The sequence below is a fragment of the Punica granatum genome, chromosome 1 (genome assembly GCF_007655135.1).
Source record: "Punica granatum isolate Tunisia-2019 chromosome 1, ASM765513v2, whole genome shotgun sequence".
Classification (NCBI taxonomy): Eukaryota; Viridiplantae; Streptophyta; class Magnoliopsida; order Myrtales; family Lythraceae; genus Punica; species Punica granatum.
In genome coordinates this window covers 6893573-6921395 of record NC_045127.1, presented here as the reverse complement: position 1 = coordinate 6921395, position 27823 = coordinate 6893573, and the positions used below count along the sequence as shown (strand labels likewise).

The window sequence follows — 27823 nt, the reverse complement described above, 5'->3', positions numbered from 1 at the left end:
TCAAAAAAGAATTTTTGTGATGGGATGTATATGATATGGTTGCTATATACACATCTCATATTGGAAAAATTCTAACGTGATATCGAGTTATAGTGATATTTTAATTCAAATATTTAGTATTTCAATTCAAATTTTTAGTAGTTTTGCTATTTGTGATAAATTATACAAAATACTTCAATTGTAATACTAAATATTTAAACTATAAATAGAAGTAAAAAATACTTGTACTAATCACGATTATTAAAAGTACAAAATACCTGAACTAAAATACTAAATACTTAAATTAAAAGTATTAAATATGTTATGGTGACTCGATGTCATGCTAGAAAGACCTATAGTGTTAAGGGGAATGGACATTGTAGTAGATATTGCCCCCCTTTTTTTTCCTTTTCAACGTACTTGATATTGCTATTTTACATAAGGATTGGATGAATTAAATAATAAAAAAATGATTAATTAAACTTAAAGGGGGAAAAAAACTAATATTCTGGTTTCAATAATTAAACAGCTTAATCTCTTACGATTGACGATATATGTCATAAAAAAACCGCTCATATTTACGAAAATCCTTTAACTTGGCTACATCTTATAATGCAGAGAAGAGTATACACTGTAGACATAAGCTATAGTACGAATTACACCCGTTAAATCCGTTATTTTAGTGCCCAAATAAATGTGGTACTAATGTGCGGTATTCGATGTTAGATGACTAAAATGCCACGTGCTCGGATGACCCAACAAGTTAATAAATGACTCGTGCCAAATATGTACGAGTTCGGCATCCGCTATACAAATATATGGTGGTGACTTGACTTATTTGGTATTATTCAAAATAATAAATTAATTTCATTGATCAGATATATCTAACAAAATCTCGATGGTTATGAAAAATTTCAAAATATCTTATACTAGATGATTATCTTTATTTAAATAAATCAGATGATTATCTCTAATCAATCAATCATGTGAGAGTATTTGGATCACCAGTTTCTCCCCTTTCCCCCCATAAATAGAGTAGTCCCCCCTCATAAACGAAAGATAGAGAAGGGGCACGAGGATTTGGAGAAACTCTGCAAAACTCGAGACTCCAACTCTCTCTCGAAGCTCACTGAACGAAAGACTCAGACGACTTCACCAAGGATTCATCAGATTCAAGCCCCGAAGGCCTTGGTGGTTCCACCAATATCTCGACAGGAGCCCTTGATCGAGACTCTGCTACAGTGGAAGAGAATCATAGGATTTATATCTACTTGTATTTTCATTTATAAGTTTCCAATTAGAGATTTATACACCCACGAACATTAATATAAATTCTATTTTGTCACATATATTTCTTGTCTGGCAGAGGTGACACAAATTTGTTGCGTTCGTATACAACTTCGGTTTAACGAAGGAGATAGTTTCGGAATACCGAAGTTCACACTGAAAAAATCATTTAATTTCGGTTTAACGAAGAAGATAGTTCCCGGGTGAGGGAAAGTTTGTCGATTTTCACTCTTTAATAATTAATAACGATGCAATTATTTCTATGAATAATATTCGCAAGAAGTATCAGTACGTTCAACGTACATCCCTTCCCTCTCAGTATTTAAAAAATTTCTCCATTGTTTAGGCTTCGGCCTCCTTTTACTACCCAAAAAAAGAAAGTTTCACCAAGAAAATAAAATAAATAAATAAATAAATAAATAAATAAATATAAATATATATATATATAATAACGATACTAAATTATTGTATAGAAATATGAGAAGTGGCCCCTACAAATAAAAGACCGTAACTGTAGTCTGGCTGACCTTCGAGAAGGAAAGCAAAATTTCCATAACCTTACCTTGTGGCTCTAAATGGCCACATTGTGCTCTAAATTATCTTATGGACGAATCAAGCTTAGTACACGTGGCAATAAATTATAATGCAAAAAAAAAAGGCCATTTGCGACTTCGTGCCATGCGAGAATTCTCCCCCAACAAGATTGGCAAATATCACGACATTTGCAGCTTCCAAACCTATCAATCATATTAATTAAAAGTAATTTATTTTTTATAATATTAGAAATTTTCATCGATGTTCCAGAAAAGGGAAAATGCTCGTTTGGCTTATTGATGCTTTGACGGGCTCGAATTATACGGCCAAGAAATTCCCAGTCGACTCAACAAGTGCCAAAGAGAACGGGAATGGAAAAAGAATAGCAGATGTCTCGAAAGACATGAACATGCACAAAAATTACCTTAGTAGGTTCATCTATCGGTAACTTAATTTTTTTCTTTTAATTATAAAGGATACTCATAAATCTAGTATAATAAAATAAAAATTATTATAATATTATAATAAAAGATTACGAATAGTCTTACAATTAATATTGAATCTGAAATTTATTGAATCCTCGAAAAGAGCGTTAAGTAGTTGCACAATACCCTCTCATTGGAAATCTTTAATATGATTGAGCGGCGGAGGAAGGGGAACATGATTGGGGGAGACATGTTGTGAGACATCCATTCCTTTTGCATTATGAGGAAGTGGCAATGCTTTCGGGGGACACGGTGAAAGAAGTCCCTTGCCATTCTCACGTCTCTGTTCTGTGCATTAAAGCCACATTACTAGTTAAACAGTGAAATCACTATTTCGACTGAATCAATTATAATTATTATTACTACTACTTAAGCTATTTTTATATTATTAAAAGAGGGTGTAACACATTGGCACATGATTTATTCTGATAATCAAGATATTTCCGCTCCATTTGGTTTCGCAGTTAAAATTACAAAAATTTTAATTTTAACTTTAACTCAACATACTACACAACAAAAATACACATTTCCCAAATAAAAAATTTTAACTTTAATTTTAACTCAACACACTACACAATTATTTGTCCTTGTCCACAATCAAAATTAAAGTTATTTTAACTCTGAAACCAAACGAACCATTCAAGTTCGATACTTGGTGGAATTACCTGTACCTTTTACCAAGTTATTAAGATTTTTCTATAGGTTCTATACTTGTAAACAAAAAAGTTGTTTTTATATTTAAGGTGTTTGTTGGCTGGGGAAGATATTTCTCCATTGTTATTATTATAGCCAAAATTGATCCATCTTGTAAGGCCCAGTGAGCTACAAATTTTGCTTGTATCAATCTCATCAAATCGATGGGCTTTATCAGAGAGAATTTTCCGTCACTCGTGTGACCAAATTTGGCCCAGAATTCAATATAAAAATGGTTCTCATATGCAAAATGCTACGGTGAGGTTTAGGAGATTATTATTAGGCTCGTGATTCCCAGTAAAATAACAGTCGCATGGTTGGGCTACGGGCTTTCGGCCCCAACTATTGATAAGGCACCATAGGAAAGTGCGATTTATCTCAATATGTGTTTGCTCTAAGGGAGAAACCCCCTTTTTTTGGTCGAAAACAATGTTGCAGTCCCCTGGAGTAAAGCTCGGAAGCCGGAACAGCCCAAAGCCATATTGAGCCTAGTGCATTCATAAGAATTACTATCTATATTCTCTTAGTAAGATTTGAATCAGAGTTCTCCATAAGATAGACAAATTCTCTTACCATCTGAATCAATCTTTCATTATTTATTTATTTAGCTTTACAGCGCAATAGTAAGATATCCTTTTTTGAGCCATCTGCAACGCCTTGAAGCCCAAATGGTATCGATACGTGTCCCGTATGTCTCAATGATGCATTTGGGTTTCTAAATTCCAAGGACGTTAATCAAAAATATACATTTGACATGCATGAATGAATGAATGCGCGTGGACGATGCCTCGGTAGGGAAGAGTGTGCTTTATACATAGAGCCAATCTTGTATTCTGGAAGTTATCGCAATCCCGAACCATTGCTACGACCGTTGGAGCTACTCCTTAATATAAGATATCAAGGCTAAGTACAGTCCAGTGAGATAATTTGCTCCGTTTGTTTTCAAAGTCGTGATTTAAGATTTTAACTTTAACTTTAACTCAAAACACTACACAACAAAACACACATTTCAAAAGTCAAATTGGTGGGCCCCATATATTATTAAAATACAATCCCATTATAATTAATTATCTATACCTTCCATTCATTTCATATTTCAAAAGTCAAACTGATGGCCCCATATATTTTTGTCTTCTTCTACAATCACAATCACAATCACAAATTCGTGACTTTAACTCCGAAAACAAACGCATTATTATTTTCTTGTGCCATGCAGAAACCGTTATTGACAGTCGAACCACATCGAAATTGAGAATAGAACTGATAGTGAATAGGAAATCGTACTCCATGTACGGATATATAATTACTACTACTATGGTCATCTCCCAGTGAATCTATATATAACTTCACGTGGCCTGAGTTATAAACGGTGAAAACGAAGAGATATATCCTCTCTCTATATATGCAATGTGTGTGTATATATATATGTGTGTGTGTGTGTGCGCCTTGAAATTGGATCCAATCAGATTGGTGGTGGATCAGCCAAGGGGAGTGGGAGAAACATATTTGACGATGGGGTCACATTTAAAATATTCGACCATGAATTCTTTAATGGACCGACCACCTATTTCTTTATGATTACGACTTTCTAGTATCTCTTACATTATGTCATGCACGAGCCATTTCGTAACCTTCCCATATAATAATAATAATAATATGTTAACTAAGAAAGAAACCCTATATGCCTCACCAAACAAAAGATCAGCCACGAAAGAACAACGAATCGTATGCACGAGCAATGGTTGCATCCATTTGATGGCATGATAAGATTTTATTTCACTTTACCACGATCTTCTTATGTTCATTTACCCGTATATTATTTGGTACAAATGCATATTATACATTTCGGAAATGTTTTGGACTCACTGTTAAATATTCACACGCGCATTTGCTATAATGGTTCCGGAGATTGATGTGCACCGCTGCAAGATCTAATCGGGATTCGGGGTCAATTGGGAAATAGATGGAAAATATCAAACGAGATTTTGGGATCAATTACAAAATTGGAGAAGTGCAAATTGCAATTAAGAAAGGGAATTTTCTGAAAATGGTCGGCGAGTTAACGTGTAGGAGTGGAAACTTCTCTCATTCTCACTCTACGTGCAAAATCTATTGGCCCCCTATTAAATAAACTTCGTTGTCATCCCCCGGAAATTATATACTTCTATGTGTACATTAGCGCATATATATTAGGGTTAATTGCACCATATAATCTAACGTTTGAAAGAATTTTTAGTTTTAGCCTAAACTTGATTTTTTACCTGAGATATCCTAAAGTTGACGTGTTTGTTTCACATCTAACCCGACGTTAACTTTCCGTTCAAAATTGACGGAATTGAACAAGTGGCGCGTTAATTTTGTAACACATATAAGCAACGTTACAAAATTAACGTGCTGCGTGTGCAATTCCGTCAATTTTGGACGAAAAGTTAGCGTTGGGCTAGATGTGAAATCAATATGTCGATGTTGGGATATCTCAGGTAAAAAATCAAGTTTGGGATAGAACTAAAAATTTCTTCAAAACGTTAGGCTATATGGCACAATTATCCATATATATTAATAATTAGTACTTATCTGTGTATATTAAATATGTATAATTTTAGTTCATCAAAATGTATGCAGTAATTGCAAGTTCATGTACCCGTGAAATCTATATATTAACAACTAATGTAAGGAACACGATGGAATGTAGATCATACTCGTGGCATAAAAGCAAGGAATATATATATATATATATATATATATAGCACCAGACCTAGTTTTGGAAGAAAAATCTAATATTGTCCAGAATAGGTATAGTGCTAATGCCATATATGAGTGGAACATAGATGGGCAGTCTGGTATCAAAGAAAATTTTAAAAGAAAATGGAAAACAAAGAAAAAAAAAGTGACATATGGCTTTTAAAAGGTTGAGCACATTTTACGTGCTTCTACTTTGGTTACTTTAACAAAGTGAAAGCAAAGGGCGTGCCTCTCTTGCTTAAAGCCTGTTCGGCTTGATGCGGTACGTCACTTGCATGAAAACGCAACAGTTGTGCTGTATGTGCCATTGATTGATTATCTATCACGGGTCATTAACTGTGCTTCAGGCAAAATGATTCAATATATTTTATCTTTTAGGAAGTGATTACGATCGAATGATCATTGGTGAAGCAAATCGAAGGACTATTGGACTTGCATTAATTTAATGTTAGGTACCAACTCGAAAGACTATAGACCTAAATGTATCGAATCTTGTACTTGCACAAAGTTAGGTGAAAATTAATCAAGAGCTATATATCAAGAAAAGCATAACGTATTTCTAGATGTTTCATCTAACATTTGCATATGCGGGCCATGTGGTCATCGAAAATCCTTCAACAGTAAGCTAGCTCTGTTGCATCGCTTCTTTTCTCGGGAAATTGGTACCATACATGTATATACATGCACACATATACGTGATATCGTATATACTTCTGTAAACTGAAATATCGTTTATTATTTATTTATCTATCTGCATGCCAACTACTCTCCCGAATATAAAATGCACAATTTTTTATATTACTCTTCAAAGCAGTGTTATCAGAACCGGACCGGATGATGAACCGGAAAGGGTACGGGGTCATGGGTTTATGGGTCCAACCGGGGGTTCGATGGGTCGGACCGCTCGTTTATTTAAAATAAAATAAATATTCATATTATTAAAAAAATTATGATAATTAAGATAAAAGTATGATGATTTTAAAGAAATATAACAATAGTATAAGAAAGTATCTATATTTAATATTTCTTACTTCAAAATAAATATTTTATTTTAATAAGTACTTAAAAGTAGAATTAAAAGAACAAAAAAGTGGTGGTGGCTTGGTTGGTAGTATGCTAATATGAAAAGCAAGAGGTCATGAGTTCAAATCCTTACACAACCAACCAATTTTTACATTAAATAGGAAACCCATAAAAACCCATAGAACCGGCCGGTTTAATGAAATTTTACTTAAAATCGGCCGGTTCAATGGGTCCGGCGGTTCAAAGCTGCCATTTCGGTTTTTACGCTAACCGGACCGGACTTGGTGCCGGTTCCCGGTCCGACCGGTCGAACCGACCGGTCCGGTCCGGTTCTGATAACAATGCTTCAAAGTTTCACTTTAATTTTTTAATATTTAAATTAAAAATAAATATATTTTATACTTTTTAACTATCCTATAAATAAGGAAGTAATTACAAAACTAAACTTTTATTCAAATAATATAATATGGACGCAGCGGCGCATACTCTCCTTCGATAATTAAGAAATTCTAAAAAAGAACGTGATAAGACTACCTGTATCTACCCATAAATTATTAAAAATTTATTTTATTGTGCGGGAATGGTAAGAATATAGAAAAAAAGGTATATGATATATAAAAACCTATATAGGATAAAAGTCACATATGAAAGCTCCACCGCCGGATGGGGTTGCTTCCAAAAAAATTGACAGCCCCGCCAATCATATGGGCGAAATCTGATCGTATGGGGCCACTCTCCACCATCTTACGACACGTGGGAGTGTCTTCGTTCTATGATCCCGGAGTATAATGTCAGTGCCTAACAATATTAAAGAAAATTTTCCATACTAACGTACAATGCACAACCCCCTCCTTGGAAAACCTTTTTCTCCCCCGTGTTTTTCGTCTGTATCCCTTGAAAGTTCGGCCAAGCCACCGAAAGGAGAAGACGAACAATAATGAAGATAGACTCCTCGCGACATTTCTGAGATATGATTGACTATCTGTCGCGTAGTATCAATTTGAATACGCATTTACTTATAATTTTAAATAATACAATAACTCATGACCATAAAAATCATCAGATTAATAGTCAAGACTATTTTTTTATAGTATGTACGTATTTTCAAGTTTTCTGTGCTGCTCTATAATAGTTTCACGATTCATTATATATTGTGGACGACGGAATGTCTTTAGCATAGTAATTGAGTTGTTATTTCTTAATTCAGCCATCAACTTGGCCGCATGAATCGGTCGTAGTAATGTGGGTAAACTCATTTACTAGGAATTGAATTTTCCGTTCAATCATATCATGGTAGGTTTTCTACATTTAGATTTTTTTTTTCCGGTCTACGATATCGGAGGAGCCAACATCAATGGTCCCACCAGTCGTGTTAGAGAGGACGGGTGCATGGGCACCCGGATCACCACAACTTCATGCACGCATGAATCTATCGTCTTATATAACGAATTAAAAAAGAAAAATAGCGGCACATAACATGAGGTGAGGTCATAAATAAATAAATAAACGACTAGAAATAGGAGGGGGGGCACCTAAAAGGAAAGGAGGGAGTGGGGTCCACGGAGGGATTAAAACGTGTATGACCGAGATTCGTCCAGTCCCTGTCTCAGTTGCCCGTCTTCGAGGAACCTGAGGGCCTCATCGACGGCCGAGATCTCCCAAGCGGCTTTTTCCTTAAATAGAATCCGACGGTCAACATCCAAACGGCGGTTGCCGCCCTGTGAATTTGCCATTGCCCTCGGGATTGGACCAAATTCATGGAAGATACCGAGCCGACCGCTCGCGGTTGTCGGTAATTTAGTAGTAATAGCGACACTATTTGTATAATATACTTTAATTAATTAAAAATTTTAACCTTTTCTTTTTCTTAATTCCTTGAAGAAAATGACTTATTCATCATCATCATCATGAATTAAAAAGAAAATAGCAAATTACTTGTCAAAATATTACTAAAAATGGATTCAAAAATACTGAAAGTTGTGTTTTGTTTTAGAGTTAAGTAGAGTTGAATTTTGATTTTAATTGATTTGTAATGATTGTGTTGTTGAATTATGAGAAAAATATGAAAAAAAAATAATGAATAGTTGAGAGAAAATAACGATTATGTTGTTAAATTGTGAAAAAAGTAATGAATAGTTTAGAGAATTTAATATTAAAAATTGAATTGAATGATTAAAAAAATCGAAGAAAAAGAGAAAAATAATAATTGTATTGTTAAATTAAAGATAAGTAAAGTTAAGTGAAATAGAATTAAAAAGAAATTGTAAAACCAAACATGCCTAGAATATCTTACGTGTAATATGAATCTTTAATGCACATTCAAGTAACTTTAATTTTAATTTCGATTTTAATTTTGATTGTGGAAAAGGACAAATGAGATGTTATTATAAATTTGATTCGAGAAACGTGTGTTTTTGTTGTGTAGAGTGTTGAGTTAAAGTTAAAGTTAAAATTTTTGACTTGGGAAATGTATGTTTTTATTGTGTAGTGTGTTGAGTTAAAGTTAAAGTTAAAATTAATCCAAACGGGGCATTAATTTTAACTTTAACTTTAACTCAACACATTACACAACAAAAACACACGTTTCTCAAGTCAAATTTATAATCACATCTCATTTATCCTTTTCCACAATCAAAATCAAAGTAACTTTAACTCTGAATCCAAACAGCCCCTAAGTGTTTGGGAATTCAAACAGGGCATTAATATTCCCCCGCCCCCCCCTTCATGATGACATGGGAATGAAGAACTCGATTGTTTCATTATATGATTTATACCTCTCTATCTATGTTGCAATTTTATTGGTACCTAGAATCAACGAAAGACCTTCTCCTGCATAAGAAATCGTGTGTCGTAATAGAATAATATTTACGCTAATCTTTTTACAACAAAAATAAAATATGATTTTAGTTGCATGTATAATAAAGCAATAAAATGACTTCTTTTTTTCATTTACAAAGAAGGCACGATAGCTTATTATAATAAATAGACCTGAAACCTCCTTTTATCATATCACATGCCATTGCGCTATACTTTGCAACTGCACTACACTCTCTTTTTCAAAATTGATATACTTCTTTTACCAGTGTGCATTGGTTCGCGTGGTGGCGCTTGTTCCTCTTAATAAGGGTCTAGGATTCAAGTATTTAAATATATTTACTCTTAGTGGGCTAACTGGCTCAAATTAGGTTAGTTAAGTCACACTTAGCTTTTAAATACTAGAATGCGCTATACCCTGCAATTGCACTACACTCTCTTTCTCAAAATTGACCTACTTCTTTTACCAATGTGCATTGGTTCACGTGGTGGCGCTTGTTCCTCTTAATAAAGGTCTAGAGTTCAAGTATTTAAATATATTTACTCTTAGTGGGCTAATTGGCTCAAATTAGATTAGTTAAGTCATACTTAGCTTTTAAATACTAGAATGCACCACGAAAAGAAAAAAAAGACCTTCTTTTATTTATTTTATCTCCATTTTGTAACGACATGAACAAGCCAATAGGAGGATTATTATTATTATTACAAAAGAAAAAAAGAGGAAATAACAAAAAATAGAAGACAATGTAGCCGTTGGGAGAACGATATTTTTGGGTTCTATAAAAGGAGGGCCACTGCTTAGCTGACACAGAGTTCCATTGAAAGCTCCACTGACCAAAGCTTCTGAGTTTAGGAAGCTCCGATTATAACCCTACATCACCCAAGGGGGCTTCCTGTCCAGTCGAAGGTCCCGTCCTCGGAACGGACCCCGACATCTAAACTCTCCCTTCTTCCTCCTCCTCCTCCTCCTCCTCGTCCTTCGGATTTGATCATATCTTCTTGTTGTCTGAATCCATTGACTCGACAGTTCCTTTTCCATTTCCTTATGATCTACGTTTTCTTGCTGAAGATCTGCAAGTCTTTTTTGTAATTATAACGTTTCCCTTCGTTTAATTTAATCCTCTGATCCTATATCTATAATTTCTCCTCCTCCGATAACCGATCAAATCCCTCTCTCTTGCTGTCTGTCTGTCTGTCGGTCTCTCGGGTCAAGAAAATGGAGGCAGTCGTCGCTCCAGACTCGGCAGAGCACCAGCGCCAGTCTCTCTCCGTCTCTCCCTACACCAGCAAGCAGGTCAGGACCGTCAGGTCCCCGAGAAACCGAGCTCACCGCTCTGTCAATCTCGCCTCCGTCCCGGGGCCGTCTGAGAGCTTCGTCAGTCTTGCAAACAGCTTCCATGGAGGTCTCCTTAACCCTCAGAAGCAACCCCCTCTGCTTCCTCTCCCCGTTACCCCGAAAGCCCATGTTTCGTCTTACCCTCCTCCGGGTTCTGCCAAACCGAAGCCCCAGAGGCTGGCCCGCCACCACTCCCTCAACCCGAGCAAGCCGCTGATCAGACGTCAGGGATCCGCTGTTATTATTAGCCGAGGATCTGAGCTTATGCCAGCCGCGAGGCCTCTGGGACCCGAACCATACGAGCTCCCGAAGAACATTTCCGTCTCCATGGTTCCGAATCCCTCTGCCCCGCTCCAGCTGCCAGAGCCGGGCAGGTTTTCGGGGTCGGTTTTTGAGCTGGCGCCGCCCCCGAGCAGCCTCCCACTGCCGAGGTTTTCACTCAGGCCGAAGCTCAGGTGCAACGCCGAGGCCGGGGTCGACTCGGGCGCCACCGACAGCCTGCGCCAGATCTTGCGCCTCCGTTGATGGGTTTCAAGTTCCGGATGTGTGCATGCAATCATCCGACTGTGGTATTGGTGGTATTGGTCGTGGAAACTATGATAGTGGGTGCCTTTTTTTTTGGGGCCCCCTTATTATGCATGGGGACTGTTGTGATCACCTCTCATATTTTTTTCAACTGGGGTTCACAAAAAATGAAAAAAAAAAAAAATCATGCGTAGAATAAGCAGATAACTGGCAGGGTTGTTGTTTAGATTTGGTTTCTTACATCGTTTATGGCAAGAACAGTTAAATCCTGTGGATCTTATGTCTTTTTAATTGTAGGATCCACTGGATTTCAATGTTCATATACTTGTTAAGTATCTCCAATGTTGTATCAATTTCTTTTTATCCGATAATGTTTATGTATTTGTTTAATTTTGGATAGCCGACCAAATTCTTATTTATTTATTCCTTTTTTACCCCATAACCATATAGGATTGATGTATAAAAATCAGAACATCGATTCAGGTGGGATAAGATCAATCAAAAATTTCTTTTTTCTCCATTAACTATCATAAGATAAAAGACAAGTGTTAAATCTCCTTATAAATGATACGACCCTCGCTACAAAAATGATGCTATCGTATATTTGCTGAAATCTCATGATCACACAATACTAGGGTACAGATTCGATCAATTTTCTGTAATCGTATCTCTGCATTTAGTGCATGTATAGAAGGTCGTCTGCCCTTCATCTGCTGATCTCATCTGCAAAACGAGGTAGATCGAGAATGAATAAAAGACACGAAACAATGAGTTGATAAAGTCGAATGATCGTTAAGCTACTTGCCTGTTTTCGAGTATATTCAAACTCGTTATTGCCGCACTTCTCACATTTCCTCGTTATCTGCCCACAAAAAAAATGAGTCAGAATTGTATGACTCAAGATAACTGCCACATTTTTGAGAAAAGCAAAAGCAAAGCATGGCACAAGGAACTCCCTTGTAACCAAAAAAAAAAAAAAAGCATGGCAGAAGGTAAGGGGGTTACTTACCGTTGCCAATTGCAGGGTTCCCTCACCAAAGGTCGATATGCCTAGCTCTCGTCTAATATCCTGCATCAGAAGTGGCAATTAGGTGAATGACATAAACAACATGAGTGTCTTGAACAATAAGAGAGAAGTTGCTAGACTGTCTCCTTGTTCAGAAATTCCATTTCCCATCTTTTATGCGTTTTCAGGCCGTAGCTATGTCAAATATCAAAGATTAGAATGAGAAATAACGTAAAAAGAGCGTTTAACTCATCATTTAGGATTTACACCTATCAGTTGACTTTGTAATGTTATGGAAACCAGTTTACAATGAAAACTGAACCGATAATCGATCTGTATCCTATCTCTTGAACAGAAAGCATAAACCATGCTAAGAGACTTATCAGGAGCAAGAATGTTAAAGGGAAGGCAATTTTTATCAATTGTTCAAGCACTCATCACATGACCGTGCAAATATCTAATAATATGTCAATGACGCAAAAATATTATGTTACATATAAAAAGAAAGGATTTATTCACTCAGGCAAATGCTATTACTGGTTATCTGCAATTTAAATATTCCGGACATACCTGTGCAGTTACCCAATATTTAATTTCTCTACCAGCGATTTCTGGGGAAAAAAAAATGGAGTCAATGTAATGCTGGCAACAAGGAAAGTAAGAGCTAATTGAAGCAATATAACAACAAATTATTATCTTTTCTTCTGGAGCCACTGAAAAGGTAAAATAAACTACTATCATTGACCAAATGCAAGATAATATTCAATCATCATACATCTTAGATGATCAGTAAAGTAGAAGCAGGTCCAAGCACAGCTCTCAAGAATACTCATGAAACTAGGGAAAAGGTATAAATGCCAATGAGAGAATACATAAGTTCAGCGAAAGGATTTCTTATAGTTCCAACAATCATGTGGGAAACCACAGTGTGTATTAATCATCTGCAAAAAGTACTTGTACGAGGACGGGTGCTTCCTTTACAGAACAATTAATCAAATTCACTATTCATGGACCCACCGGCTCTAGGAGCGCTGTCTATGTGTTGATCGGTTTGAACTAGATAATGGCAGGTACCATCAATCAGGTGCTAAAGAGCCTGCTTGGTATCCAAAGTGGAAAAGTGAAGCAGAAATTAATCAACTGGATTCTTCTCCCCATCATTTGGAATACAAGGAGAAAAAGAAACCAAAGAGTTATCACCGGGAGTTGAATGCCAAGAAGCTCTGAACATACAGAAGTGAATGTTTGTACTTTATGGCACAATGGAGGGTACAGATGCGATATAGCTCTGCTGTTAGATAGATGTGATAGATTACCTAGCTTCTTATAGGTGTGGATTTTATGTTTTCCGTTTCATTTTGTGCATGAACTCTCTGCACCTTCTTGGTTCTTTCTTCACTAACTTATTGTGGACAGCGCACACTGCTTACACCTCTGTTCCTACTCAAAAGGATGTGATAATATGGTAAATCTTCACATGCCATGGAAGGATCACGGAAGCCATCAATAAACAATAACCTTGCACTAACTTAAACTCCAGTAGGATTGCTAGCATCATATTTATTAACCATTGACATAAGGAGTCCAAAATTATCCACTGGGTTCTCCTTGCTGACCATCTAATGCATATTCATTATGTTCTAAAGTAGCCCAGTGAAATTAGAAAACCAAGATGAAGGGAAATAGAACGAAAAGGGCAACTCAAGAGCGGCCATTTATTGATGCTAAAACTTAAAAGCTTTCCAAAAATCCCAAAGAGCAGAGAGAACTGTTCATCACTCTTGTGATTCAAAGAATTAGTAAACCATTAAGCATATGTAAATGACATCAACTTCTAATGCGGCGCTGGAACACAAAGGGCAACAAACAAGCAGATAAAAAACCATTTGAAAAATCTGCATGGAAGAGATAAACTAGCAGACTCATCAGCATAAACTAATAAGCATCATCCACGGACAAGGAAAAATAACAATAGAAAAATCAACATTATCTCACACATAGGAGAGTGTACATGTTGTCCCAAAAATTTTCTTTGGGCCTTACCTTTTGTGCTCCTTTTATAGTTACACAAAGGGCAGGTTGCATATTTGACTGAACTTAGAGTCAACATAGTACCACACAAGCTGCAAAACAAGAAATCACGATCCCGGGAGTACGCCATGATTTGTCTGCAATGAACGGTCTGCTTATCAGTAACGACATGATTGACATCAACCAATGTATCCACACCCCAGTTGGAGGATCCCATCAGAACAGCTTATCACTGGTTTTCTAGTGCCACACACATTTTCCTTTCAGTAAAATGAAAACGACGCGAAGTGTCACCAACTAGCTGGCAGATAAAATCCAATTCATGAACCAGCTAAAACGACATCCTATACTGAAACCAAAAAATCGATATTTATACTGATTGTCGATTGAGGCAAATTGTTCAAACCATGTCGAATCAACAGTTACTCTCACAGAACAACGAATTCAGTCGAGTGATGAAAAAAGCTGTTCTTTTTACATGAAACACGAGTCGCTACCGCCGGAATTTCATTGACACGAGCATACTCGGTCCAGAAAAGTGGGACACCAATATTCAAAAAACACGAAAACGGTCCATTAAGCTTCGAAAAAGAAGGCAGTGCAGGCGAGGAGTGGATTGATTACAGCATGTAAGAAGATAAACGAAAATCTGAAGAGCACCTGGAAGAGGATTAGCGAAGGATATGAGACTGAGACTAAGAGGAGCAGCGAGCTGTTCTTGAGGAACACCGAGAAGACAGTATAAGCTTTAATTTCTGAAACCTCTATAAACCCTGGAATTGTTGGGCTGGGCTTCGGAGAATTTTTAGCTGTTAATGGGCCTTAAAAGGGTTGGGCCTCATTCGTGGGCCCAACTCTTCTCGAGCATGAATTTCAGAATTTTTTTTGGGGTGAATATATATATATAAATAATTTATTACTTGCACAAAGCACAACCTTTTGATAGTTGTCCACAACACAAATTTTCTTCTTTTCTGTTAAGTTTTATATGCATCATAAATTGTTCTTTTTAATTTTCAATATCTAAAAACATAGCGAATAGAATCATATCCTGAAAAAATAAATTAATTTAATTAAATACACTCATTTATAATCTCTCATTTAACCTAAAAATCATATTATTTTTCTTTCCGTATAATCACACTTCACCATATGAAATTCATCCCATTCCTTTTTTTTTTTTTATAAGCTCAACTTGATGGTATAATCATTATCATTCCTTCAAAAAACTAATAAAATGTTAATTCCATCATTTTTCTTAAGTTCTATATGCATCATAAAATTTTCCTTTAGTTTTCAGTATCTAAAAATTTATTCTTTTAATTTCATTCTCACCTACCAAGCGGGGTTTTAGGTCACAATTTGTACCTAACCCGGTTCTCGACAAACTGGGAAATTGCTGGAGAACTAAGGTTAGATATTCAGTCTTAATCTGTACTAAATGCGGTTCTCTCGACAAACTGGGGAATAGCCAAGTCCGGGAAAAGTATAGCCTCATGTTTAAAGGTCAATCTCCAGCTACTAAGAACACAACACACCCTTTTGCAGTTAATTAGTGGCCTCCCATTGAATTCTCATTATTACGTACTTTATTTTTTTTCTTTATTATTATTATATGACAGCTCTAGCTCATTCGGTAAGATATGTCGATGGAATGACAGAAAAGTGTAATTAAATAATATAACTTTAAGGAGGCATTTGATAGCTGGTAATTTACATGGATGATCGGTAAAATAGGTTTAAATTACCCAAGTGTACAAGATTGTCATGTTTGGGGATCCTGATTCGTCGAGGGTGGTGGCCTCGCCGGCGGACACCACCCGATGAGGTCCTGGGCGATTGCCTATCCTTGACAATATTGAGGGTTTGGGCTTTCTTTTTTCTCTGTTTTTTTTTTTTTTATCTTTTCATTAATTTATATTTTTCACGTATTTGCTGATGTAGCAGCATAAGCAAATCCATTGAAAATTTATTAAAGTACCAATATGATATGACAGATATAAACCTAAAAATCACAGTTCATACTTCTACCTTTAAAAAAATAATTGTGATAAATCCGAAATAATTTGAAAAGTTCATGATTTTACGTATAAATTACCCTCGTTAAAATGAATATTTTTGACCGGCTACATTAGGACCAATATGCAAAATCGGTTTCATTTGCAGACAGCGGCAGTTTCATGACGAGAAAATGAGATCAATACAATGGCATTTGTCCTCAGTTTGAAACGAAGAAGTTTGGTGTTCGATATTCGATGGATTCTCCCTGCAGGCTAGACTTCCAGTATTAATATTCCCATCTGCATTATCGCTAGACTGATAGGCCTTTGCAATAACATGAGAACAGCAGTTGTCCCGTGGCCACTTGCTAAACTAGAAAGAAAGAGGATCCGTTCTTTCATTACATTTTCGTGATGGATCAAATATCAATAGGCACCGATCGAACGATGCACTACTAACAACTGGAATAGAAATCAAGCATAATGAGAGATCGCACGAGCCATCATGCTGGCACCAACATGCCAAACCAATACAGCAGCTTAATATATTACCATGAGGTCCATTCTGCTGTTCCCTTTGTATATAATTCTTAACATAACAAAATAGAAAAAGAGTACCGAGTATAGGTCTGAGAAAGATGTTTCTCGATCGGATCAATTACAACTGTTGATCACTGCAGATCCCGTGCTGTTCAAAGTATATCGCATTTAGGATAACGAGACCCGTGAGAGAATGAGTTGTATTTGGAAGAAACAGATCGTCAATTAATCGAGTAATGTAAGAAGAAGATGATGAGGAAGCTGGAAGCCCATGTTGCTGAATTTGCATGGGGATGGAGCAGTGTGGGACCATTCTCGTACGGTCCCAATTTCGTCTCATGTGATTGGGAAGACTTTAACTTGTGGCGCTCTTATCGTAAGCGTATCCGTATGGCTCAAACCGCTATACATCTTAATCAAGCCCAAGTGTGGCCCACGGCCTTTATGAATGTAACCTAATTTTGAGGCTAAAATAATTCTTATTCGGGGATTGATACAGAGCCCCCATGTTTGACAATGAGATGACGGATGTATAAGTGTTTCTTTTGTTTTTTGTTTTTTGTTTTTTGTTTTGGTGATTTTTAAACGGAAATATTATTTGGTAAACTATTTTAACACCATAGTTTGATTAATTTTAACCGTTAGAAATATGATTTTAATAAGTGTTCATAAAAATTACTTCTGATTATTCTCTATTTTAAATATTCATTTTAATTTTAGCATTTTAAATTTATTATTTCTCAAACACTTTTGTATATTTTAAAATCAACACTTATTTTTCAACGATAACTTTTTTATGAGCAGCACCGCTTCCAAACGAAGCCAGAGGTGTATGTACCCTTATGACGTGGGCCAATCAAATTGTCCGATTTATTATATTTAATTTTTGTTGCATGACGTTTTGTTTCGGTCAGTGCTTAGATACTACTATTCCATCTGCTGTCCAATATTAATCCGTAGGACGGTCTATATTCTTCTTGCAGTAATGTGTCCTTTCCGTCTTGATTGGGTGCTTAGAGTGCGTTTAGATTTAAAGTTGAGTTGAGTTGAGTTGAGTTTTGATTTTAATTGGTTTGTAATGATTGTATTGTTGAATTATGAGAAAAAAATGTGAAAAAGTAATAAATAATTGAGAGAAAGTAATGATTAAGTAATGATTGTGTTGTTGAATTGTGAAAAAATAATAAATAGTTGAGAGAATTTAATATTAAAAATTGAATTGAATGGTTAAAAAAATTTTAAAAATAAAAAAAGTAATGATTGCGATATTGAATTGAAAATAAGTGGAATTGAGTTGAGTTGAATTGAGTTGAACATTTTTTAGAAAACAAACACACCCACTGTGATTCCATCTGTTGTCCAATATTAACTGATAGGACGGTCTATATTCTTCCTGCAATAACGTATCCCTTTCGTCTCGATTTGGTGCTTAGATACTATGATTCCATCTGTTGTCAAATAGTTATCCATAGGACGGTCTATAATCTAGGGCTGTCTTGAGAGGGCTCGTTACGAAACAAGTTCGAGCTTGGTCCTATGTCAACTCATAGGTTGTCAGAGTGCGTGATGGCCCAACTTTACATCCAGTATGTTTAGGTTTATCGGCTCGAATCTGGGTCGGGAATATATTTGCTAATATCTGGTAGTTGCATTGATCGTTTCGGGTTTGGCAGGGTCGGGAAGGCTCGAAAACGAGAAACAACTCAGCCCTGCCAAAAGTTGAATAGTTGCGCTATCCAACCATATCTAATATGTTATTTTTGGACATCGTGTGAGACATTGTGTTTCCACTTCCAGTTAGTAACGGCTGAAGGAAAGAGCATGAGTAGGTGATTGTCCAACTAAAGTCTCCTTCGACATTAATTGGCGGGAAATTGACTCCTCATCAACCACTCTCTCTTCTTTACCGCCCTGCATCTACACAACTCACACTCACTCTCCTTGCAATCGACAATGGCGGAAATGGAGCTCGCATCCCCGGAAGTGGCAGCCGAGAAGAAGAGCCGCGACAGGCCGTCCGAGACGGGTGAAAGTGGTGTCGGGAGTGTCTCGTTCTTTGGCCTCTTTGCCGCGGCGGATAAGACTGACTACCTGCTGATGTTCCTTGGGAGCATGGGGGCGTGCATCCACGGCGCAGCCCTCCCGGCATTCTTTATCCTGTTCGGCCGAATGATCGACTCCCTGGGTCAGCTTTCCTCGGATCCTCATAGAATCTCTTCTCGGGTTTCGCAGGTAGTTCTTGAGTCGGTTGAATTACGCGGAGAGAGTTCAACATAATTTGATCGGAATTGATGGACTGTCGGGCTAAAAGTTCAGATATGTATAGCTGCATAGTCTAGTTTAGTGGTTATACAGATAATAATTTCTCATAGATGCAGTATATTTGCATTTCATGTCATCTGTGTTTCAAATTGTGCCACCAGTTCTGACAATGCAACTCGAGAAACCAATTCGCTCAGCCTCCACTGTCATTTACATTCCACCAATCATAGTAATCCAAGGACTATGTACTGGCATGGCATGTCTGACTTACCTACGCTGCTGACTGAGGCAATCGGCCCTTGCCGGATCATTTTCATGTGACTGAATGGTTTTTCTGTGCCTTAAATTTTTTTTCCCAATTTGCAGCAAGCGTTGTACCTGGTATATCTCGGGCTCGTAATCTTTGCTACTGCGTGGATCGGTAAGTTAGAATAACCGAAAAGCTTTTTCATTTTTCTTGCATAGATTTCTAACTCCAAGTTGAGTTTTACTATTTCTGTTCATTATAAGCTTTATAGGTGTTGCATTCTGGATGCAAACTGGGGAGAGGCAAACCGCCCGTTTACGACTCAGGTATCTTGAGGCCGTTTTGGATAAAGATATCGACTTTTTCGACACTGAAGCGAAGGACAAAAACATACTTTACCATATCTCAAGTGATGCAATTCTTGTGCAGGATGCTATCGGTGATAAGGTAACATCAGCTGTTAAAATTCATGCTCGGTATACAACATATGTTCTGTCTGCACATTTCAAACCTAATAGAGTAATTCAGTGTGCTTATTTTTACAATTCGTTCTTTAGCCAAATGATGTGACGAATCCTTCTGCTTCTTGCAGACAGGGCATGCTCTCCGATATCTAGCGCAGTTCATTGTCGGCTTCGCTGTTGGGTTCTTGTCTGTGTGGCAGCTCACCCTTCTGACTTTGGCTGTTGTCCCCTTGATCGCAATTGCAGGAGGAGCTTACACAATAGTCATGTCCACCTTATCCGAAAAAGGTGAGAAGGCTTACGCTGAAGCTGGGAAGGTTGCAGAAGAGGTGATTACTACTAATTCTCTTATTCCTTCGAAATAACAACATGAATACTTATAGTTTCTGTATCCACGCAATGTTTGAAGTATCACTCCGCAGTTGAACCTTACTAAAAGGTTTGGGGGAACCTGCTGATATGTTACGGTTTTGACGTATCATGCTGTTTTATTCAGATAATCTCGCAAGTTCGAACAGTTTACTCGTTCGTAGGAGAGGACAAAGCAGTTGAGGCATACTCAAAGTCGCTCAACATCGCACTCAAGCTCGGGAAAAAGAGTGGGATTGCCAAAGGAGTGGGGGTCGGCCTCACCTACGTTCTCTTGTTCTGTGCCTGGGCATTGCTCCTCTGGTATGCCGGCCTCCTTGTGAGGCATCATGTGACCAATGGAGGGAAGGCATTCACAACGATCATAAATGTCATTTTCAGTGGATTGTAAGTCTTGCCCGAATCTCGATATGAGAAACTGAAAATTCTCTTCCAGTTTCAGAACTGCGAACCATTCTCAATTAATTTTCCTCGAAAAATTTTCGGTTTTATTGATCATTTGTTGTATTATCTGCAGTGCTCTAGGCCAAGCGGCTCCAAACCTTGCTGCCATCGCAAAAGGTCAGGCAGCTGCTGCAAACATTTTTAGCATGATCGAGTCAAATAAGAAAAGCGCCTCGAAGAGGTCCTATACTGGGATGGTTCTGCCTGAAGTATTGGGACAGATAGAATTCCGAGAGGTTTCCTTTTCTTATCCTTCCCGGCCAGAGACAATCTTTGAGAACCTAAGCTTCTCAATTAGTTCCGGGAAGATCATTGCAGTCGTGGGGCCAAGCGGCTCGGGAAAGAGCACAATAATTTCAATGGTGCAACGTTTCTATGATCCAACTTCAGGTGTCCAATAAACTATCTTGTCTACTAAATAATTTTTTCCTTAAAAGACCACTGATTAGTAAATCCTTCGGTTTGATACGGCACAGGTGAAATATTGCTTGACGGGCACGATCTTAAGAAACTTCAGTTGAAGTGGTTGAGAGAGCAGATGGGATTGGTAAGTCAAGAACCGGCACTTTTTGCCACGACTATAGCCGGCAACATTCTGTTCGGGAAACCTGATGCCAACATGGACCAAATCATAGAAGCAGCAAAAGTATCAAATGCGCATTCATATATAGAAAAACTCCCCCAAGGGTATCAAACTCAGGTCCGTTTCATCTCATATGTGCAATAAAACCATGTTTATTCCTGAGCTGAGTATTGTACCTTCGCATGCATATTGCGACCTGATACTTCGAGTTTTCATGATCGTGATGAGCAGGTGGGAGAGGGAGGAGCTCAGCTCTCAGGAGGCCAGAAGCAGAGAATTGCCATTGCAAGAGCAGTTATCAGGAACCCGAAGATACTGCTATTGGATGAAGCCACAAGTGCTCTTGATGCAGAATCAGAACTTCTTGTTCAGCAGGCGCTTGACAAAGTCATGACAAATAGAACCACCATCATCGTTGCTCATCGGCTCACCACAGTTCGGGACGTGGACACCATCATTGTTTTAAAGAACGGTCAGGTTGTTGAGAGTGGGAACCACTCAGAGCTGCTATCAAATGGGGGAGAGTATGCTACACTCGTAAGTCTGCAGGTAAAGACAGAACACGAGGATAAAGATTTCGATCGTTCCAGCTCCATGGGCAGAACTTCAATGAACTCGAGCTTCAAAGAAGCTTCCAACAACTTCCAAAACCATTTCCGTGAAATAAATCCTACCAGTATGAAGGCGGGAACCGGCTCCACTGATGGGAAAAATGACCCACCATCAATATGGGAGCTGCTGAAATTGAATGCACCAGAATGGCCGTTTGCATTGCTCGGGTCGGTGGGGGCAATTTTGGCAGGGATACAAGCTCCATTATTTGCACTGGGGATCACTCACATCCTGTCTGTGTTTTACTCACACGACAACCGTAAGATCAAGAGCGAGGTTGATCGGATTGCTTTCATATTTGTTGGGGTGGCCGCCATCACAATCCCGACATACCTGTTGCAGCACTTTTTCTACACGTGGATGGGCGAGCGCCTTACAACTCGGGTTCGCTGCTTGATGTTCACAGGTACTTCAGTTAAAGCCCAAAAAGAATTTCTGGAAAACTGGAGCCATTTTTTCAGTTGCAAGAAATTGTGTATGAGAAACCGATAAGAATGAAAAGTGAAAAACCTTTCTTCAAAGCAAAGTAACTCTTTTTTTAGTGTCAAATAGTGCATCTCCGTCAAATTACTTTTATCAAGATCGTGCTCCGTGCTTTGAATTGCAGCAATCCTCTCCAATGAAATCGCATGGTTTGATTTGGACGAGAATAGTACCGGATCGTTAACTTCAATCTTAGCTGCCGATGCAACGTTGGTTAGGAGCGCGCTAGCAGACCGCCTGTCAACTATTATGCAGAACATAGCCCTCACTGCCACAGCCTTTTTCATTGCCTTCAAGTTGAGTTGGCGAGTAGCTGCTGTTGTGATCGCTTCATTTCCTCTCCTCGTGGGGGCTTCAATAGCCGAAGTAAGTCCCCGAAAATCAAACTTGCTGGAGAAACAGCTGATAAGTAATCTGTGACGGTCTTTTTCAGAAATCAGTGATGGATTTTCTAATTGGACGTTAGTGAGTCTTGCTCTTATCTTCTGTCTTTTGATCTGCAGCAACTCTTTCTCAAAGGATTTGGAGGAGACTACACAAGTGCCTATGGTCGAGCCATTTCCGTGGCCCGGGAAGCCATCGCTAACATCCGTACTGTTGCTGCCTTCGGTGCTGAGGACCGGATCACAGCTAACTTTGCTTCTGAACTGGAAAGGCCTAATAAGCAAGCTCTTATAAGAGGGCACATATCGGGATTTGGTTACGGTCTCTCGCAGTTCTTTGCTTTCTGTTCCTATGCGCTTGGACTTTGGTACGCTTCCGTCCTAATCAAGCACAAGGTCTCGGACTTCAGCAACATCATCAAGTCATTTATGGTTCTCGTGATTACTGCGCTTGCCATCGCTGAAACTCTGGCCCTTGCACCTGATATTGTTAAGGGAACCCAGGCTCTAGGTTCAGTTTTTCGGATCCTCAAGAGGAAAACTGCAATAGATCCCAGCAGCCAAATGTCAAGGATGGTGAGTGATATAAAAGGACACATCGAGTTTAGAAACGTGAGCTTCAGGTATCCTGCGAGGCCCGATGTGACCATTTTTGATGGATTGAACTTGAAAATTGTGGCGGGGAAGAGTCTTGCGGTGGTAGGGCCAAGCGGGACAGGGAAAAGTACTGTGATTGCCCTTGTGATGAGATTCTACGACCCCAACTCCGGGACTGTCCTAATCGATGATTGTAGCATCAAAAACTACAATTTGAGATTGCTGAGGATGAGGATTGGTCTGGTTCAGCAGGAACCAGCACTCTTCGCCACAACAATATATGAGAACATCAAGTATGGGAATGAATACGCTTCCGAGATCGAGATCATCGCAGCAGCTAAAGCAGCAAATGCTCATGATTTTATCAGTAGAATGCCAGACGGCTACAAAACCCATGTTGGCAATCGCGGGGTCCAGCTGTCTGGTGGGCAGAAACAGAGAATAGCAATAGCAAGAGCAATCTTAAAAGACCCAAGAATTCTCCTCTTGGATGAGGCGACGAGTGCTCTGGATGCTACTTCTGAGAAGGTCGTTCAGGAGGCTCTCGATAAGTTAATGGATGGTCGAACAACAATTCTAGTGGCCCATAGATTATCAACTATTCGAGATGCGAATAGTATTGCAGTGCTGCAGAGCGGAAGAGTGGTTGAACTTGGAAGCCATGATTATCTCATTGTAAAACGCAACGGCGTATACAGAAACCTCGTCAGTTTACAGCAGGAGAAGAGCTCAGAAACATAGACTCGACTCAGCTCAGGTTTTCAACCGGTGATTATTTGAAGCCTAACACGACATTCAGCCACAAAGGGATAATAATCCAGGGTGACTTCCCAGACAAAGAGCTCTGCATCATACGCATACAACAGGCCACCAAAGATTACATAGTTTACATTCACCATGCAATAAAGATGGATTCTGTTTCATTGATTTTACTATATAAACTGTCCTTTGGACAGATATCAAATATTATACTTATGTTTTCAATCTCATTATATGTTCTCGCTCAGCCAAGAGAACAGCAATCGAACATGACTATAGACGATTCAATTCAAGAACTTTATATGTCAAAAAATTGTTTCTCATTTCATATGTACAGAGCCGCAGTGAATTGTTTGAGAAAAACAAAAAAATCAAAATGGGACAGTATACGGTAAGGCAAAAATCTCTACATCAGGCAGGTAATGAGCTCTAGGCCACAAATCGCCATTCTTGATCGGACATGATGCATCAGCAAGAGTTTCTGACTTCAATCTCTTGGGAGATTTCTCTTGCCGCTTCGTCCCGAAGAGCCATTCCTGATCATCCGGGTCTTCCCGCTCTGTAGAAATAGGAGGTGCAGACCAGTCCCCGAGGAGAGCTTTGTACAGGGACTCAATAGATGACTCCTCTTTCTTGTGTTCGGTAGGAACATCCCTTCTTCCTATTGTCAACTTTAGGTTGGCAGTGGGGGCAGACTTCTCCTGGACGTGGGTATTGATAGTCTTACATGGAGGATGAACTAGAGCATCAGCCTCAACATGGGTAATGATAGTCTTGCACTGACGATGCACAAGAGGATCAACCTGTGCAGAGGTAGAAGTCGAGCACGAAGGTTCTTGCCCAAGAGGTGCTTCGGGATTATTGTGTCGTTTTAAGTTGAAGCGAATTCGAATCTTGTTTCCTGCTCAGAAGAAAGAAGAAGTCAGACAACTGCAAGAAATTACCACGATCAAACTTATCAATAGACATCACATGTAATCATTTTACTCACCACTCTGTACTGTGGTAAGACTTGGGGCATCCAACTTTCGTTTCTTGCTGCTGTCAGTCCCATCGGAGAGGTAGAAGTGGTTCTCAGGCACGGGTTGGTCATGCTCTTCTGACAGCCCACTTCTAGATGAGTCATCGCTAAGATTCGCGATGCAAGCTGAAGGATACATGTTCTCGTCATGTAAGGATTTCTTGTCGCTGAGTTTCTTGGATTTGCCATGATGTACATCCGTTTGTTTCCTCAGGAGTTCCTTTTGCTCCTTCTTTAGCTGTTTCTTTTCCTTTCTCCTTTCTGAATCAGTCTTGGTTTTTTCCTTCTGGAGCTTTAACGCAGCACCAGAAGAACAGGTTCAGAACAGTCGTGTCCACAAACCATGAACCAACCATGATGCATGTGCGCTATTAAGCTGTTAACCCACCCCCAATAATACAATGCACAAGTACATATAGCTGTCTCATCGGAAAACCAAAGAAACAGCCCATCTAACTTGCAGAAAATATAAAATCGTCAAAGAAAAACCAGGACAAAATCTTTGACATTAAAACTGCAGAGTTAATTTCGGCTTTTGCATGTTACAGCGCCAAAGTCCGAGGTCACACAGTCATAGTCTTCACCAATGAAATATTTTTAATCCCGGGAAAGAGAATTTTGAAAGCCAAGTAGAAATCAAGTTAAAAGTGGGAGAGCAATAGAAATCGAGTGCTCATCAACAGTTTAGGAAACGCAGCAAATAAACAAATCGAATTATCAAAACACGAACGGAGCAGAAAACACACACTGAACTCCGCCATCATGAGCAGTCAATAGGTTAACAGGGTATCCCGAGAAAAACATTGTAGGCGAGCGATACGCCCTCATAGACAGCACGCTATTCAGCTCTCACAAACCCAACAAGGATTATTAATGGCGCCAAAAAATATGCCAAAGTCCGACTTCTACGAAAGGAAAACAGATCCCAACTTCTACGAAAGAAGAACAGATCTCATCATCAGTTCCTTCTACTAAATATCTCAGATTCGTCTATGCTCAGGTGATAAACATGCTTAAATCTCAATACGAGCCAAAGCAATATTCAACCCATCGTTTGCAGAAGCAGAGCCCTAATGAACAGAGCACCTCTCAGTGCGAACGCTTAATAACGAGTCAGACCCCTAAAGGGTCAGATCGCTCCGAAATCACCATATGTACAAATCTCACGGCCAGCATACAAACACACAACAGGAGTTTCATGCCCTATGGCCATGATTGAATTCAACTTCGTCAAACAACCCCGTGCAGTTTGCACAAAAGATTTCACGGTTTCTCAAACCAACCTTAATCGATCCGATCGATCCTTCACCACCGCGGGCTCCGCTCTTAACGTACCCTGGAGGCGTATAGGGGAAGCACCGAGACATCTATTTGTCCGGAAAATCGAAGGTCCTATATAATCAACAGAGCAGGCCGGGAAATCGCAGTTGGATCTCAGCCGCAAATCGACGGCAACCCAATCGGAAATCGGAGAGAGAGAGAGAGAGAGAGAACCCTAACCCTAGCTCCTCTCAAAAACAAAGTAAAGAAGTAGAACCTAACGGCGCCTTTGAACACTGGGGGTGTGGGGGTATATATAGAGAAAGTCACACCGACTTAACGCGGAAACTTTTATGAGTTTCCGTATTTGCCCTTTAAAAATTACAGGTGGCAATTTGGGCGCGTTTGCATCTAAATTTAAATTTAATTAAAAGATTTTTTTGGGTAAATAAAATGAAACATTAAAATTAATCATCTATATGCACAGCGCTTCCAGAACGTGAGATAGAAAGTCCCATAAAGTCACCAAATAAAATATGGCTAATGGAAGGAGGGGAAAGAGGGAAGGTAACAGGGAAATCAGGTAGCTCGGCTCCAAGATTGGCGAGATGGTCAGTACATTTATTAGTTTTCTTGTAGATATGCTTGGGTACGATGGTATCAAATTGTTGATGCAGCCCCTGCAATCATCAATCAAATTTATTAGCACCATGTTGATGGAGTTCCCCCATATCCGACTTAGGACCAATTTAGTATCAAGCGCTACAACCAAGTTGTTGATGCCATACTCCTTAGCTGTTATCAACCCTTGTCTTAGAGCTTTGAGCTCGGCTATAGGACTCATTGCACACCCGAGATTCATACAAAAGCCCATAACCCATATGCCCAAGGAATCCCGAATGAGTCTCCTGGCTCCAGCTATTCTGGATTGCCTTTCGAACATCCATAGGAATTGAGTTTGTAGAAACCATCAGAAGGTACCTCCTAGTAGACTCGGATGATCGAATTTGGCTCGGGGGTGGCCTTGCTTGAGTAGCATAGAATTCCACAGCAACTTGACGGTGAACTCAACCAAGTTACTGTGGAGAGGTTTTGATGAGAAAACTAGGGAGTTCCTATTCTTCTAGTGGTGCCAAATAATGAATGTGAATATTACACCCCAAGGGATGTGTAGGTGCGTTAAATTAAAAGATTGAAAAAGAGAGATTTGTATTAAACTATTCATAAAAAAAGAAAGGATAGATTTGCAAGATTAAATTGCAATTTATCTTAAGAAAATATCGTTGTGTTGAAAAAATCTGCGAAATGAGGAATGGTGCGTGGTTAATTTTGAAAGAAGGGGAT

The 27823-nt window shown here is 38.7% G+C and overlaps 4 protein-coding genes across 7 annotated transcripts; 2 read left to right on the top strand and 2 right to left on the bottom strand.

Annotated features, from left to right (window-relative positions):
* The first annotated feature begins 10355 nt into the window (after positions 1-10355).
* Positions 10356-11808, top strand: LOC116188244 (increased rDNA silencing protein 4). Its single transcript, XM_031517471.1, has one exon. The coding sequence runs from the start codon at positions 10774-10776 to the stop codon at positions 11416-11418; it is 645 nt and encodes a 214-aa protein (XP_031373331.1). The 5' UTR covers positions 10356-10773; the 3' UTR covers positions 11419-11808.
* A 99-nt stretch (positions 11809-11907) lies between these two features.
* On the bottom strand, positions 11908-15211 carry LOC116188252 (DNA-directed RNA polymerase I subunit RPA12). 2 transcript variants are annotated; one of them, XM_031517494.1, is made up of 6 exons: positions 15116-15211; positions 14468-14592; positions 12995-13035; positions 12428-12487; positions 12224-12280; positions 11908-12141 (listed from the first exon to the last, which is right to left on the bottom strand). In XM_031517494.1, the coding sequence occupies exons 2-6, from the start codon at positions 14583-14585 to the stop codon at positions 12067-12069; spliced, it is 351 nt and encodes a 116-aa protein (XP_031373354.1). In that variant the 5' UTR covers positions 14586-14592; positions 15116-15211; the 3' UTR covers positions 11908-12066. The 2 variants fall into 2 exon arrangements, with proteins under 2 accessions (XP_031373354.1, XP_031373344.1); XM_031517484.1 differs by lacking the exon at positions 15116-15211 and having other exon boundaries at positions 14468-14707.
* Positions 15212-18838: 3627 nt separating this feature from the next.
* Positions 18839-24428, top strand: LOC116189269 (ABC transporter B family member 13-like). 3 transcript variants are annotated; one of them, XM_031518870.1, is made up of 10 exons: positions 18839-19180; positions 19624-19678; positions 19768-19951; positions 20097-20297; positions 20465-20724; positions 20855-21171; positions 21258-21481; positions 21596-22382; positions 22584-22825; positions 22963-24428. In XM_031518870.1, exons 1-10 carry the CDS (start codon positions 18949-18951, stop codon positions 24178-24180), a joined length of 3720 nt encoding a protein of 1239 aa, XP_031374730.1. In that variant the 5' UTR covers positions 18839-18948; the 3' UTR covers positions 24181-24428. The 3 variants fall into 3 exon arrangements, with proteins under 3 accessions (XP_031374730.1, XP_031374724.1, XP_031374738.1); XM_031518864.1 differs by having other exon boundaries at positions 18839-19227; positions 19776-19951; XM_031518878.1 differs by lacking the exon at positions 18839-19180 and adding an exon at positions 19208-19227.
* A 67-nt stretch (positions 24429-24495) lies between these two features.
* On the bottom strand, positions 24496-26774 carry LOC116189298. The gene is made up of 3 exons (XM_031518902.1): positions 26503-26774; positions 25190-25511; positions 24496-25099 (listed from the first exon to the last, which is right to left on the bottom strand). The coding sequence occupies exons 1-3, from the start codon at positions 26584-26586 to the stop codon at positions 24570-24572; spliced, it is 936 nt and encodes a 311-aa protein (XP_031374762.1). The 5' UTR covers positions 26587-26774; the 3' UTR covers positions 24496-24569.
* Between the last annotated feature and the right edge of the window lie 1049 nt (positions 26775-27823).

What these genes read in the sequence shown, in the direction of transcription:
- LOC116188244 (XM_031517471.1), top strand. Translation starts at nt 10,774, where the DNA reads ATGGAGGCAGTCGTCGCTCCAGACTCGGCAGAGCACCAGCGCCAGTCT.
- LOC116189298 (XM_031518902.1), bottom strand. Translation starts at nt 26,586, where the DNA reads ATGTCTCGGTGCTTCCCCTATACGCCTCCAGGGTACGTTAAGAGCGGA. An exon ending in GATCGATCGGATCGATTAAG is followed by an intron (nt 25,512 to 26,502) that starts GTTGGTTTGAGA and finishes GCTGCGTTAAAG; the next exon opens with CTCCAGAAGGAAAAAACCAA. An exon ending in TCTTACCACAGTACAGAGTG is followed by an intron (nt 25,100 to 25,189) that starts GTGAGTAAAATG and finishes TCTTCTGAGCAG; the next exon opens with GAAACAAGATTCGAATTCGC.
- LOC116188252 (XM_031517484.1), bottom strand. Translation starts at nt 14,672, where the DNA reads ATGGGATCCTCCAACTGGGGTGTGGATACATTGGTTGATGTCAATCAT. An exon ending in GAACCCTGCAATTGGCAACG is followed by an intron (nt 12,281 to 12,427) that starts GTAAGTAACCCC and finishes TTTTGTGGGCAG; the next exon opens with ATAACGAGGAAATGTGAGAA. An exon ending in TTGAATATACTCGAAAACAG is followed by an intron (nt 12,142 to 12,223) that starts GCAAGTAGCTTA and finishes CTCGTTTTGCAG; the next exon opens with ATGAGATCAGCAGATGAAGG.
- LOC116189269 (XM_031518864.1), top strand. Translation starts at nt 18,949, where the DNA reads ATGGCGGAAATGGAGCTCGCATCCCCGGAAGTGGCAGCCGAGAAGAAG. An exon ending in CTGGGAAGGTTGCAGAAGAG is followed by an intron (nt 20,298 to 20,464) that starts GTGATTACTACT and finishes TGTTTTATTCAG; the next exon opens with ATAATCTCGCAAGTTCGAAC. An exon ending in AATGTCATTTTCAGTGGATT is followed by an intron (nt 20,725 to 20,854) that starts GTAAGTCTTGCC and finishes TATTATCTGCAG; the next exon opens with TGCTCTAGGCCAAGCGGCTC.